The following is a 15,474-nucleotide window of genomic DNA, read 5'->3' on the forward strand; positions in this document are numbered from 1 at the left end:
GGCCGCAAGGTTTCACTGCAGGAACCCCCACTGAGCTCAGTGACGCTGCGGCCGCCTCCGGCCCCGGTCCGAGCGCTCTAGGCGGGAGTGCGGTCGTGCAATAGGAAGCCGAGGGTGGTGCAAGCTTCCCGTCGGGCACCAGCTACCTGGCCCAGCGCCCTGCCCAGTGCATTCCTTAGACACCTCTGGGGCCCCCACCTGTGGCCCCCGGAGCCCTCTAACCGCGTCGGCCATGCCTCTAAACCGCAGTTTGTCCGTGTCCTCACTGCCAGGACTGGAGGATTGGGAGGATGAATTCGACCTGGAGAACACAGTGCTCTTTGAGGTGGCCTGGGAGGTGGCCAACAAGGGTGAGCACGCCGGGCGGAGGGACCCGGACGAGAAGGGCAGTCGGGGATGGGGGCCCGGAACTGTAGAGTAACAGAGGAACGAGGCTGCATGGCATGACTCTTGGGTCCTGGGCAAGGAGCCTGTGACTCCTGTGTCCTTGGGGAGGGACTGGAGTTTGTCTCCTGGGCCCTGGAGGGAGGGGATGAGTCGCCTAAGATGAAAGGAGGTTGGAAACCCAGGTCCTGGGTCCTAGGGGTGAGGGGGCTAAAATGAAAAAAGACCAGAGACCTGGGTCCTCAATAGGGAAGGAGTTGGGGGGAGGGGTTTTGCACTTCAGAACTGTGGCCCTAGGGGGAAGGGTCTTGGGATGTAACTCCGGATTTGGGAGAGAGCCCACTTGGAGATACGATGCATGAATCGTGGTGGGAGAATTTGGGGGAACTGGTCATTTGAGAGTAAAGTTGTGAAGAGGCTGGAGACCCTAATTCTTAGATTCTAGGGTGAGAGAGAGTTAGGGCCTGGATGCCTGGGTTCTGAGGGCCTGAGCTCTGGGTTCTTAGGAGTAGAGGAGCCTGTAGCCTCAGACACATGCGCGCAGGAATGGGGAAAGGCTGGGAAGTCCTAAGCTGGTCAGGGCCTGGGCCCTGGGATGGGAGTGGCTGGGGGCCTGGATTTCTGGGTTCCGGGCTCCAGAAGGCCTGAGGTTCTGGGTTTGGAGAAGGCTGGGGCTGGAATCCCAAGAGCTAGGCAGTCTAGCTCCACAGAAGAAAGGGAGCTGGGATTTTGCTTTGCTGAGTCTTGGGAGAGAAAGGGGAGGTCTGTGAACATGGAGACATGGATCTCCAGGGCCCAGGCTTCAGGAGGTAAGGAGGCTGGAGGCCCAGACTTATGGGTCTGGAATGGAGTCATGGGAGGGGCAGGGCCCTGCATGCCTGTGTCCCCATGTGGGGAGAGGGAACTGAGGGACAGGTCGGCAGAATCCCTGGGGGGTGAGGAATTACAGCTCTGGCTTCTTTTGGGCAACTCCGAGACCCTAAATGAGGCCATGAAGAGGGATTCTCCCTTACTGTGTCCTGGAGCCTGACTGGGAATTTAAATCCAGCTCCTGTAAGCTGGGAACTCAAGAAGCTAGGCCCTAATAACCCTTGTCAGCTTCTGTCCTCCTCAGCCCCAGCCCCTAATTCCCTCACACCTAGAAGCCTAGGCCCCCAGCCCCTTCTCTCAGACTCAGCACCTCCTCCCTTCAAGTCCCGACCCCAGCCCCCTTCTCCCATAGTCCCAAGAGTACCGTCCATCACCACCCTCTCCCCTCCTTCCTCTGACTCTGAAGTGTAGGCTCCCAGGCCCCTTTTCCCTCCGAGCCAGAGGTCTGGGGCTCCCGCAGCCGCCCCCCACCCCGACCCTGCCCCAGGCCCCAGATCTGTGGACCTCTGCTGGGGCCTGCCCTCACGCACTTGGGCCCACAGTGGGTGGCATCTACACGGTGCTGCAGACGAAGGCGAAGGTGACAGGGGATGAGTGGGGCGACAACTACTACCTGGTGGGACCGTACACGGAGCAGGGCGTGAGGACCCAGGTGGAACTGCTCGAGCCCCCGACCCCAGCCCTGAAGAGGACGCTGGACTCCATGAACAGCAAGGGCTGCAAGGTGGGACATGGCCTGGCCGAGGGCAGGGTGGGGGCAGCAGAAAGAGAAGGAGCAGGGGATGGACAGCCCCAGGGAGAGAGGGAGGCATGGACAGAAACTCAGGATGGCCCAGCACTTTCCCGGGCAGACATCTGACAGACACTCAGACAGATGCAGGACCCCGTGAAGTGAGTGGGTGAACCCCCAGCTCTAAGACAGCAGGTATGAGACAGACTGAAAGATGGTCCCAAGAGGCCGAGATCCTCAGATCCAGAGAAAGGAAAAGAGCTAGATGGACAGCCAGACAAAACCCAGGGGAGGTGGGCTTGGGGGTGAGGCAGGAGGCCAGATCAGGAGTTCTGGAGCCTGAAGTTCAAATTCGCCTTCTCTGCTTCCTGCCTTGTGACCTTGGCGAATGAACATGCTAATAGCATCCGCCTTATAGGCTTCCGGGGAGGATGAAATAGTTCATAAAAAGTCTTCAGCCCAGGTCCTGGCATGCAGTTAGTACTGTCTGTGAGCTGTTATCGTCGTGGTTATTATTATCATCATCATTATTACTGAAAGCAGCCACACGTGCAGAGTGAGGTGGCCAGGCAGGCAAAGGAGAAAGCCAGATGGAGAAAGGCTGAGTGTTCCAAAAAGTGATGGTGGCCCCAGTGGTTAGAGCAGTAGGGAGACAGACAGAGTCCAGATACAGAAAAAAGGTAGCCTGATGTTTTAGAGAGAAGGATCTCGAAGGAGAGAGGACGATGGAGTATTGAGGAAGAGATTAGAGGTAGGCAGGCAAACCCAGGGGACAGAGTTTTGGATGCGCAGCCAGGAATTAAAAGGAGGAGGGGGAAAATAAAAAAAGAGGAGGGGAGAGTCCCAGGCACCCAATGAGGATTGAAGGATGAGGACAGAGAGGTGGCTGTCCCCCAGGGAGAGGGCCATAAGGCAGCAGGGCTGAGGTACAGACATCGGGGTCTGGGAGGGAGAGGTACAATGCTGCCTTCATTCATTCACAGCCTCTGATTTGGGGTGGGGTCTGGAGTCCAGTTAGACGGGACTGTGTCCCTAAGGAACCCTAGGGCAGCCCAGTCCCTCCCCCATGGCAGCTGCTGTCCATGTGCTGGGGGCCTAAGAATAGCCCCCCCAGCAAAAGGGCAGACAACAGCTGGGAGGGGGAGGAGCATAGGGGGTCAGGCTCCCAAAGCCGGGAAAAGCCAGGTTGGGGAGGAGTAGGACGGCTTGTCGGCTGCATAGAGCTGTGGCAGCAGACCCAGAATCTGGGCCACGGTCTCAGGAGGAAAGCAACAGATCAATGAAACGTGGCAGGGCCAGAAATGCGACCACAAGGCTTAGAAACACGGCAGTGGGTAGAAAAATGTAGCCCCCGTGCATGGAAAGTGGGTGGGCAGTGTTAGAAATGAGGCTGCGAAGTACAAGATGGGCCTATGGGCAGAGGAAAGAGGAAGCAGGTGACAAATACATGGCGAAAGGATCAGAAACAAGGGAGCGAGTGGAAGAAGAAGGAGCCAGTACAAGGAGTGAGCGGCAGAAAGGAAAGATAATGGGAGAAAGCAGCATTATGGTTGGTGAGAGAAATGTGGCAGCGAACACAGAAGCAAGGCAGCGGGCTGGAGAAATGATTAGCAGGGTGGAAAAATAAGGCAGTGGGGGCACAGAGACAGGACATGTGCAATGTGGGTTTATAAGTAGAGAAGAGAGGCAACCGTTAGAGAAACTAAGCAAGGGATAGGGAGATGCTGCAGCCGAGATGGGAAAAAATTGTGGTGGGAATAACTAATGGCAAATAGAGAAATAAGGCAGCAGGTGAGAAATTAGCAGCAGATACAGAAACAGAAGGTAGAAGCACCGAGGCCGTGAGCCCAGACGTCTCCCTGGGGATGGGAGAAACGCAGTTGCTGTGCCCAGAGACAGGTGGCCAAAACCCTAAGCCTCCCTGTGTCCCCCTGCAGGTGTATTTCGGGCGCTGGCTGATCGAGGGGGGCCCCCTGGTGGTGCTCCTCGACGTGGGGGCCTCAGCCTGGGCCCTGGAGCGCTGGAAGGGGGAGCTATGGGACACGTGCAACATCGGGGTGCCCTGGTACGACCGGGAAGGCAACGACGCCGTCCTTTTTGGCTTCCTCACCACCTGGTTCCTGGGTGAGGTAGGCCCCACTGCCAATCCCCGTATCACTCCTTTCGACCCCAGGCCCCAAATTACAATGGCCATCCGAGGCCAGAGGGTGGCTAGTGTCTCCCAGAGCATTCTGGGAGTTGTAGTCCTTGAAACCGAGGATTAACTCTATCTCTGGCAATATGGACATCCAGGGGCCAAGATTCTTCTTTCCTCAGAGACCCAGTCTCCCAACCCCAGCTTCATTTACTCCAGTCTTCCAAATATAGGAATTCTAAGCCATTCGCTCTTGGGGAGGCTGGCTTGACGGGAGGGCTCACCCCCAGGGAGTTCTGGGAGTTGTAGTTCTCCAATATGGGCGGGACTTGGCTCTCAGGTGGGTCCCCGGATGTTTGGGACTCCCCAGCCTATCTGAGAACCCGAACCCCAATTCGGGCCCTTTCTTAAGTTTTAAAAGGCTCAAGAAACTTTGTTTCCCATACCCTGGGACAGTTTATGAATTGGCTGCTCCTAGGGCATTCTGGGAGTTGTAGTCCTTCAACCAGTATCCGGTACAGGTCTACTCTTTTATTATTATTATTTATTTATTTATTTTTGGCTGTATTGGGTCTTCGTTTCTGTGCGAGGGCTTTCTCTAGTTGCGGCGAGCAGGGGCCACTCTTCATTGCGGTGCGCGGGCCTCTCACTGTCGCGGCCTCTCTTTTTTTTTTTTTTTTTTGCGGCCTCTGTTGTTGCGGAGCACAGGCTCCAGACGCGCAGGCTCAGTAACTGTGGCTCGCGGGCCCAGTTGCTCCGCGGCATGTGGGATCTTCCCAGACCAGGGCTCGAACCCGTGTCCCCTGCATTGGCAGGCAGATTCTCAACCACTGTGCCACCAGGGAAGCCCCCCAGGTCTACTCTTGATTGACATAAAAGGTGTCCAGGAATTGTGTTCAGGACTTGGGGACACTAAAACTTTGGTCTTTCCAATTCAGCCCTTCTGGGACTTAGAAGGTTGGTCAAAAAAACACAGCTCCCATCAGCCTCTGGGAATGAGGTCAGCTAGTCTGGCTGCCTTAAGGATTTAGAGCTCCTTGTCCCATGGGTATTGCAATGGGTCACCACCCACTCTGTGCAGTTGTGGGGATAGATTGACTTCTCCCCTGCTTCCTCATCCACGTTGGGGATTGCTGGTTGTCTTCACAATACACTTGGAGACACAGTGGCCCTATCCCTATTGCCCCACAGTTCCTGGCCCAGAGCGAGGAGAAACCACATGTGGTTGCACACTTCCATGAGTGGTTGGCGGGCATCGGGCTCTGCCTGTGCCGTGCCCGGCGGCTGCCCGTGGCTACCATCTTCACGACCCACGCCACGCTGCTGGGGCGATACCTGTGTGCCGGTGCCGTGGACTTCTACAACAACCTGGAGAATGTGAGCTGGGAGCGTGGCAGATGGGGGTTGCCAATATTTCAGGACAGCCCGAGGCTGTCTGCGAAGCCCAAGGGGATCAAGTTCTCTCTTCCCCCAGGACCCAGGAATCCAAGTCCCCAACCCCTCCACCCTCAGGCCCAGGAGTCCAGCTTCAAGGCCCAGTCTCCCCTAAGACCCTGGAGTCTGGACCGCCTGTCTTCTCCCCAGTTATTCTAAGCTGATTGCCCTCCCTCCCTACCCAGTTCAACGTGGACAAGGAAGCAGGTGAGAGGCAAATCTATCACCGCTACTGCATGGAGCGGGCGGCAGCCCACTGCGCTCATGTCTTCACTACTGTGTCCCAGATTACCGCCATTGAGGCTCAGCACCTACTCAAAAGGAAACCAGGTAGGAAATAGGCCTGGGTCCGTAGACATAAACGGGGTAGTCTATGCCAAGGCTTGTTCCAATGTTTTTGCTGTAAAGAGCAGAGAACTACAACTCCTAGAATGCCCTAGGTTGGTGACCTGAATATGAGGCTGCCTGGCTGCATGCCCTAGAGGCTAATGGGAAGTGTAGTTTCTTTAATTTCAGAAATGGTAAAATTCTTTTACTGGCTAATGTAGATATTGGTCTTCTGAAAGAGGAAGGAGTTTCCTTAGATTTTGTTTTTGAGAAAAGCAGTGTTGGAACCAGTTATTCTTCCCAAACTATAGCATCCATTCTCAATGGGTATAAGGTGAGAACTATAACTCCCAGAAGACCTTTGGCTGTCCAGCTCCTTATATTCCTGGAATTTTGCCCCAGGAGCTGATGGAGGTTATAGTTTTTCACTGATATGCTTTAATTTCTATGAGAATAGGAAATGGTTGGGGCCCTAAAAGAGGCTTGAAGATAGAGAAGCAGGATGGGGACATTGACTCATTCCCCCAGCTCAGGGTGGCATAGGGGAAACAAAAGAGCTACAACTCCCAGAAGCCCCGATGTTGCTCTGTTCCCTGTCTGGTTAGCCATTCACAGGGGCTGATGGGAGTTGTAGTCAGGCTTGTGAATATAAGCATGCGATATTGGGCAAGAAAGTATCTTGAGTGGCAGGGCAGCTGGGTCACCACAGGAGCTCACTGGGGAGCTATCGAAACAAAGACATTGTGAAAGGAAAGGGGTCTTTCCTTCATTTATTCATTCAGCCACATTGATCTGAACGAAGAAATGAAGAAATGAAATGTGGGACCTTCTCCCCCAATCCCAGATATCGTGACCCCCAATGGACTGAATGTGAAGAAATTCTCTGCCATGCATGAGTTCCAGAACCTCCATGCTCAGAGCAAGGCTCGAATCCAGGAGTTTGTGCGGGGCCATTTTTATGGGTATGTAGGCCAGATACCTAGGTCTTGAGAGAGATGGTGGTTGGGAACCCAGACTCCTGGGGCCAACAGAGGGGACAGCTGAGGGCTCAGCCTCTTGAGTTCTTGAGCACCAGAACAATGGCTGAGTATCTAAGGAAATCCCCATCTAAGGAGAAAAGAACAATTCCCAGGAGTTCCCATGATGCCTCTGTCCTAAGATGTTCTTTGCCCCTGTGGCTTCTGGGGTTTGTAGTTTCAAGGCTGGGGCTAGTGGGTGAGGGTCTTGGCTTCACCCTGTCTTGTGGCTTCTTTAGGCACCTGGACTTCAACTTGGACAAGACCTTGTATTTCTTTATCGCTGGCCGCTACGAATTCTCCAACAAGGGGGCTGATGTCTTCCTGGAGGCCTTGGCCCGGCTCAACTATCTGCTCAGAGTAAGGCCTGGGCTGCAAGGGGACAAGGAGGATGAGAAAATCAGTACATGACTGGGGAGAACGGAGACCTGGGGAGGTGGGGGCAGGGAAACCTATGTGTAAAACAGGAGTGTAGGGACCCAGAAAGAAGATCAGAGTCCCCGTGGGAATGGTAGCTCTGTCCTGTAATTCTCCTTGACAGTAAGGGGCATGGCAGGGTCCTCGTGGTCTTGGGGGGTGGAAAAGGGTGGGTGTTCTCAGCCTTCTCCCATGTGATCCTCACACACTCACATGCACGCACACACACACACACCCTCCCTTTCCTCTGCCCCAGGTGAATGGCAGCGAGCAGACAGTGGTTGCCTTCTTCATCATGCCAGCTCGGACCAACAATTTCAACGTGGAAACCCTTAAGGGCCAAGCCGTGCGCAAGCAGCTTTGGTCAGCAGCCCTCGGCCCGGCATCCCTGCCGCTCCCACTCCCAGCTGTGTCCTTTGGGTCCCCTGTTTCTCCTGGAGTCTCAGTTTTGTCATCTGTGACATGATCAACCCATCCCCCACCTGATTCCCAGCAAAGTTACTTGCTCCAGATGCCTGCAACTCGGGGGCAGTACGAAGTCGCAGTCGCAGGCAGGACAAGTGTGACAGCATGACCAGGGCTCTGGTATCAAGCTGGCGAGATCCCGCTCATGCCCCTGTCCTGCTCTGGCTTTGTGACTTTAGGCAAACCACTCCCCGTTTTCAAGTCTCAGTTTCCTCATCTGTGAAAAACACTCATTAGCCATCAGCTATTTCTTGAGCGCCTACTGTGTGCAAGGTGCTGTTCTAGGCACTGGGAACACAGCTGTGAGGCAGAAAGATAAAATCCCTGCCCTCATTGTGTTCACATTCTAGAAAGTTCTATAGAAAGTGCTCTGGCAAAAAAAAGCAGGACTGGAATATAAGACAGGGTTGTCAGGACAGGCCACACTGAGTAAGTGCCAGCAAGTAGAGACCAAGAGAGGAAACGAGGGAGGAAGCCCTGTGTGTATCTGGGGAACAGCATTTCAGGCAGAGGGAATGGCAAGTGCAAAGGCCCTGAGGTATGTTTGAGAAACAGCAAGGAAGCCAGCGGGGCTGAAGCAGAGTACCCTAGGGAGATGGGGTAGAAAATGAGGCCAGAGCTACGAGAGGACCATGAACAGAGGAATGTTAATGAAGTTGTAGGGTGGCACTCTTTGCTAGCTTTACTTGTGTCCATACATTTTCCTCTCTCAGAATGTAATTTTCCCTTTTTATAAAATGGGGCTCAGCATCACGACTACCAGGACTAGCCCAAGTTCTAATAATAGCTGACATTTTTGGAAGGCTCACTGTGCGATGGGCACTGTGCACTTTTTGTCATGACCTCATCGAATTCTCACAGCAAACCTTTGAGGGTGCTTCTATTTTTATCCCCATCTGACAGATGAGGCATTGAAGTCAGAGAGGGAAGGCCACCTGTCCCTGGCCGCAGAGCTGATGCAAAGCACAAGGGATCCGAGCCTTCCAGGGCCTATTCCCCGAGTCCCCATCTTCCAGCCAGAAATTCCCAGAGCTTCTCTGCTCAGACCTCAACTTCCCAGCTGCCCCAGAAGCCCAACAATAAATGGCAACTGGTCTATAAGTGATGTTGTCGCTCTGCTCCTTCCAGGGATACGGCCAACACAGTGAAGGAGAAGTTTGGGAGGAAGCTTTATGAATCCTTGCTGGTGTGAGTGTCCCGCCCTCAGCCCTGCATCCTCCTGGGCTCTAAACCCTCTCATCACCCATTCCCAGATGCATCCCCCTGCTCGCCCTACAGGGGGAGCCTCCCAGACATGAACAAGATGCTGGACAAGGAGGACTTCACTATGATGAAAAGAGCCATCTTTGCCACGCAGGTATGGTCTGGACTCCTGAGTCGAAAGATGGCGATTCCCAGCAGCCCTGGAGGCAGCTTGCTGTGTTAGCTCTGACCCCAGAGATGGCTGGGAGTTCTGCTTTGTTGGCAGCCCTTATTCAAGGAATCAATTCTGAAGTCAGAAGGGTGTGTGTGAACTGACTGGTAGAACTTCAATTCCCAGAAGCCTTTAGGGCAGCCTGCTTTCCCACAGCTTTTTCTGCCACAGAGGCTGCTGGGAGTTGTAGTTTCTTTGAGTCCTTGGGGATCCATGAACAAAAGGTGGAAGGGACCTTAAACTAAAGTCAAGATAGCCACAAAAGGAGAACTGCAACTCCCAGCTAACCCTGGGCCTTGCTGCAAGCTACCGCCACCTCTTCCCCCAGAGACTGCTGGGAGTGGTAGTTTTGTTGGGCCTCTAGGGATAGAGCCAGGTCAGCTAAAAAAATTATTTCGGGACTTCCCTGGCAGTCCAGTGGTTAAGACTCTGTGCTTCAAATACAGGGGGTGCGGGTTCGATCCCTGGTTGGGGCCTAAGAGCCCACGTGCCGCATGGTGCGATCAAAGAAGAGGAAAAAACAACAATAACAACAACAAAAAACAGCAGTTATTCACTGAAGAACATTGAAAACTTTCAGCAGCTACTGTTTCTTATCCCACTGGTTGTGTCTTAGTCTCCAAATACCCCTGGGAGTTGTAGCTTCTTTAGATACCTGGGGTTAATTAGATGAGTGGGAAACCTTAGAGAAAATTGGCAGTCACAAAATGAGAACTACAACTTCCAGCAGCCCCCAGGGCTTTCTGCTACCTTGACTCTTCCCTGGCCCCAGAAACTTCTGGGAATTAGAGTTCTTTTATTCTCTGGAGTCAAGGGTTTTTGGTACCTGTGGTCAGGGTTGGTGATTTCCCCCAATCCTGGGGAATGGAAACCAAGACAGCCAAGTTGTACAAACAAGGTGTGAATTGTTTTTGGCCAAACTATAATTTCCAGTAGTTCCTAAGGCAGTCGGCCTCACTGAGGATGTTTCTGCCATGGGGCTGCTGGGAGTCGTAGTTTCCTGGGCTCCTGGAGTCAGTAAACTGAAGATGAGTAGATCTTTTAATGAGAGGAATGATGGGACAGCTGCAAAGAACTATATATCCCAGCAGCCCCTGGGACTGCTATCACGCTAGCTCTGTCTTCTTCCAGTGGCTCTTGGGAATTGTGGTTTCTTTGGGCCTCTTTTGAGGGTGGAGGTGGAGGTGGAGAGAATACAGGATGGAGAGTAAAAGGAACTTGGAGAGAAAGAGATCCAGGATTTTCATAAGAAAACTATAACTTCCAGCAAGCAGCCCCTGAAAGGCACAGCCCCCATCAACTGCTGGGAGTTACGGTGCCTTTGGGTTTCTTTGATGAGAGCCCAGAGTACAGAACAAGATAGCTACAACTCCCTCTAGTCTGTGAGGGATGTTAACATTGGCTGTGCCTCTAAGACAGCTGGGATTGTAGTTTCTTTTCGGCTTATGGTGGTTAAAGGGAAAAGAAAACCTTTACAGATAGAGCCAAGTAGGAAATCTACAACTCCTGGTAATCTCTTGGGTTTGTTGCTCCACAACCTGATGGGAATTGTCTCCTTAGATCCCCAGGATGAGCATGGCTCATGGGGAAGTAGGGAGTCCTCTGTCCCTTCCCTGACACCTCCTCCCACCCCACTTGTGGCCCCTACAGCGGCAGTCTTTCCCTCCTGTGTGCACCCACAATATGCTGGACGACTCCTCAGATCCTATTTTGACCACCATCCGCCGAATTGGCCTCTTCAATAGTAGTGCCGACAGGGTCAAGGTGAGGGCACTGGCCAGGGTGGGTTGGGCATGGTTGGGGGTGGTGGTTCTGGGGAGGGTGGTGATATGGGGGGTGGAGCCTGAGCCTCACATTCCCCATCTCCCCTGGTATATCAAAGGATTGCAATGTTTAGAAAGAACCTTTACTTCTGAGGCAGACAGACTTGGATTCCAGTCTTTGTCCTGACACTGTCTTGTGTGGCTTTAGACAACTTTTTCATCCTCTCTGGGATCCCCAGGGAGTAGCTAAATAAGGTGCTCGGGCTGAGCCCTTGTTTTCCACTGCCAGGTTATTTTTCACCCGGAGTTCCTCTCCTCCACGAGCCCCCTGCTCCCTGTGGACTACGAGGAGTTTGTCCGTGGCTGCCACCTTGGGGTCTTCCCCTCCTACTATGAGCCTTGGGGCTACACACCAGGTGAGTTCAGCGTCTGGAGTGATCCCAGGACAAGGGACTGGCCCTCCCTGAGCTCCAAACTCCTCCTTTGCAAAACAGGAACAATGGAAACAGTCTGTTCCTGTGTTTTTGTGACACAGTAGCTCATGTGAGTAACTAGAGGGCTGATGTCAGAGTTCACACGTGATTTCTCCCAATTTGCTACCGTTTAGTTCCCCAAAACAACAACAGCTAAATGCACGGTTCACTAACGATCAAGCTACTTTCATATGTTTTTAAGGCAAAATAAATACCACATTTGCTGTAATATTTCTTAAATGATGAGTAATTTGACAAGTCTTTTAAACTGTGCTTGTGTGATGATTAGGAAATTTGCCAGTTTCATCCCCGGTTAAAATGGTGCATAGGTTTTGTGTGACCAGCTCCAACCCTATTTTTCCCATAAGCCTTGTTATATGTAGTGCCTACTTTTGCAGCTTACAGACGTTTTTAGAAACACTTATATAAAAATTATAATAAACTCCTTGAAGCATTTCTCAGCGTTATTTAAGGGAGTAAACGAGGTGTAGTAGGTGCTCTGTACACAGTGATAGTAATAATGAGAGACCTTGTCTTACCTCTTGTCAAAACAGACTATAAAGCTATGACAACCAAAACAGTGCAGTCTGGCACAAAAAGGTGTCTTATAGGTCATGAGGATAAATTAAAATGGTGGACATTGGCCCAGAGTACCGTGCTCAATAAATCAGCATCCTTATTACCCAATTATGGACTCTTCCTTACCCTGAGGCCTTGGGGCAAATGAATTCCCTTTTCTGGGCCTAGTAGCTTCCCCTCTAAGGAATAGGGACTATCATACTTTAATGCACAGCCTAATTTGTCTGGTTCCTGACTTGCGCAGCACAGCGCCCGGCTCTTATTAAAGGCGCCAATAGAGGGCGCCATTGGGGCTTTCACTGGGATTTAAGGCAATAAAGAGGGGCAAGCTAAGCCGACCTTTCTCACGCCTTCCCGCAGCTGAGTGCACGGTTATGGGTATCCCCAGTGTCTCCACCAACCTTTCTGGTTTCGGCTGCTTCATGGAGGAACACATCGCAGACCCCTCAGCTTACGGTCAGCGCCCGGAATGAGAGCCGGGACTCTTGGATCCTGGGAAGGAGGGGCGTGGTCTCTTGGGTCACTGAGAGGAGGGGGTGGACTCCTGAGTCCCAGTGGGAGGAGGCGTCCTGGTGTCCGCAGAGTCCCAGAGACAATGAAGGTTTCCCCAATCTGTTTTCTGAGACCTCGTCCTGGCCCCGACAGGCATCTACATTCTGGACCGGCGTTTCCGAGGCCTGGATGATTCTTGCTCGCAGCTCACCTCCTTCCTCTACAGTTTCTGCCAGCAGAGCCGGCGGCAGCGCATTATCCAGCGGAACCGCACGGAGCGCCTTTCCGACCTTCTGGACTGGAAATACCTAGGCCGGGTATAACTCCCCTCCCTGTCCTCTGCTGGTGAATCAGTCACTTACGGCTCTGGGTCTCTGATTCCCCGTGCCTCGAAAGCTGGCGCAAAGGGCATGGTCTCTTCCTATTTGTAACGCTTGCTGTCCCTTTAAGAAAAGAATCAACTTTCAGACTGGAAGACCACCGAGGTGGGAAGTTCTCTATTTGCATAAGGGTGCGGCCAAAGAGGTACCTGACTGGAGAATTCCGCCCCTGTTAAGGGGGTGTGGCTCAGAGACTGTCCATTCACAGCTCTGCTTATCTACATAAGGGGTGGAGCCTGAAAGATGGATGATTGGCAGAGGGGCCAACTGGAAACCACCAAAGGGTGTGCTCATCTGCATAAAAGGTGTAACCAGGGTTCACCCCACCTCCAAACCTGCTGGGGGCGGGGTCAGGCTCCTGACCACTGATGCCCACTCTTCTTTCCCCCCAACAAGTACTACATGTGCGCACGCCACATGGCGCTGGCCAAGGCCTTTCCAGAACATTTCACCTACGAGCCCCAAGAGGCTGAAGCGGTAAGTGGACCCGGGGTCTCTCTAGGGGACCAGGAGCTAGAAGGGTGGGGTGAAGTGGGGTGTCCCTCCTCGAGTTGCAAGACCTCAAGGACGCTGGACGCCCAGGCAGGCTGTAGAGGCCTCTGCTCACTATGCGGTTTGTGCCCACACCTCCGTACGCAGACCCAGGGCTACCGCTACCCGCGGCCAGCCTCAGTGCCACCATCGCCCTCACTGTCGAGACACTCCAGCCCGCACCAGAGCGAGGATGAGGAGGAGCCCCGGGACGGACCACCCGATGAAGATGGCGAGCGCTACGACGAGGACGAGGAGGCTGCCAAGGACCGGCGCAATATCCGCGCCCCGGAGTGGCCGCGCCGCGCCTCCTGCACGTCTTCAACCGGCGGGAGCAAGCGCGGCTCGGTGGACACAGCGCCCTCCAGCTCAGTCAGCACCCCCAGCGAGCCCCTCAGCCCCGCCAGCTCCCTGGGCGAGGAGCGCAACTAAGTCCCCTGCCCCGCACTCCCCTGCCAACCCTGCCTCCCTTATCTGGAGGGTGGATGCAGAATGGCGCTGTCCCTAAACTCCACTCCAGATCCCCAACCCTCTGTGGGGTCCACAGCCCTACCCCCTCCGCCATACACTCCAGCCCCTCTAGCTCCTCTGTCGGAATCCCAAACACTCCAGAAGCCACAACGTGCCTTTCTTGGGTTCCAGAATGCATAATCTGTGCCCTGGAGTCCCCCAGGCCATCCCAGAGGCCAGGAATCTGCCATTATCCTGCCATGGTGCCAGAGGTTTTCAGAAACCTGCTCTGTTGCCTTCTGTGCTGGGACTCCTTGAGCCCCTTGCGGCTTGCTAATTTTACAGCATACAGAACCTGCCATGCTCAGGCCTGGCCCGGGGCCACCAAGCACTGGAAACCACGTGGAGTCCCTGCTAATGAGACAATCAAGTCCAGAGCTGGGGCACTTTCAGGGACTTAATGCAGGTTAACTCCAGAACTCGGGCTCCAGGCCAGTGCACTCGTGTTTACTCTGATTTAGCCCTCCCTGGGGTGTCCGGCTCTGCCTGGAGGATCCCTCCACCCCTGCTCCCTTCTTCCTCTGCACTTTGGCCAAGCAAGTGGGGGCAGAACCACTTGGCTTCTCATTCCTACTGGAGAACAAGCTGTCTTGGTCTAGATGCCTTTCTGGCCTTTTCTGGACCAGACCCTACTCCTCCTTCCCCATATCTCTAAACTCCTGTGCCCTACAGGGAATCCCTCTGCTGAGGACAACTGGCTGTCTTCCCCAGTACCTGCACACATAACCCCCAACCGCTTAGACCCACCATGAAACCACTGGGTTCTAGGTCCCAGCTGCCAAATCTAGAACCTCGCCACTTTGCTGCATCCTGGTCCCTTCCCTCTGGTCTAGAACTCAGCCCACTGGATTCTAGAACCTCCATATTTACCTCGAGCCTCTTCCATCCCTAAGCTGTGCCCTGCCCCCGGCTTTGGTGAAAGGGAGGTGCCCCTCACGTGTGCTGTGCTGTGTCTGCTGCCCTTGGTTTGCAACTGGGAGGGGGGAGGGCAGAAGGGGTGTGATTGAAGTGTGTCCAGAGATGAAAAAATACATCTATATTTAAGAATCTCAGGTCTAGTCTGACCGGAGGGCTTGGTGGGCCTCAATCCTGGCCCCGCCCTCCTCTTCCCTCCCTCTTCTTCACCTCTGATTCCTCCCCTTGCCCACTGCTGAGTCCCGGTTCTCTTGTCTCGTTCTACTGTCTCAGAGACTTGGATTGCCACTGGATTCCAGTGTTATTTCAAAGGAAGGCAACTCTTGTTTTTGACTCGACTTGCAAGTGGCAAAGTTGGCTCAGGCTCTTAGACTCCTCAGTAGCACTAGCCATATGCAAGAGCTCAACAGCCACTGTGGCCACATGTGGCCCATGGCTACCCTATTGGACAGCGCAGATACAGAACATTTCCATCACTGCAAAAAGTTCTATTGGACAGCACTGGCTTAGAGCATGTTTCTAGGACTCTGGCCTCTGGACTTCGGCCCTACTGTCCCCTGGATGACTCTACTTTTGGAAACAAATCTTTTTCTCCTTTCAGTTCTAATCATCCCTAGGCTACACGTGCATCTCTGAATCA

At 53.5% G+C, this 15,474-nt stretch overlaps 1 protein-coding gene across 1 annotated transcript; it reads left to right on the plus strand.

The window, feature by feature from the left end:
* The first annotated feature begins 22 nt into the window (after nt 1-22).
* Nucleotides 23-14,966, plus strand: GYS1 (glycogen synthase 1). The gene is made up of 16 exons (XM_082437375.1): nt 23-350; nt 1,797-1,978; nt 3,922-4,113; nt 5,310-5,495; nt 5,738-5,882; nt 6,724-6,841; nt 7,135-7,255; nt 7,569-7,675; nt 8,906-8,965; nt 9,056-9,134; nt 10,842-10,955; nt 11,244-11,370; nt 12,367-12,462; nt 12,652-12,815; nt 13,275-13,355; nt 13,518-14,966. The coding sequence occupies exons 1-16, from the start codon at nt 233-235 to the stop codon at nt 13,839-13,841; spliced, it is 2,214 nt and encodes a 737-aa protein (XP_082293501.1). The 5' UTR covers nt 23-232; the 3' UTR covers nt 13,842-14,966.
* Nucleotides 14,967-15,474: the final 508 nt, after the last annotated feature.

Source organism: Balaenoptera physalus, assembly GCF_965194825.1.
Source record: "Balaenoptera physalus genome assembly, chromosome: 19".
NCBI classification, from domain to species: Eukaryota; Metazoa; Chordata; class Mammalia; order Artiodactyla; family Balaenopteridae; genus Balaenoptera; species Balaenoptera physalus.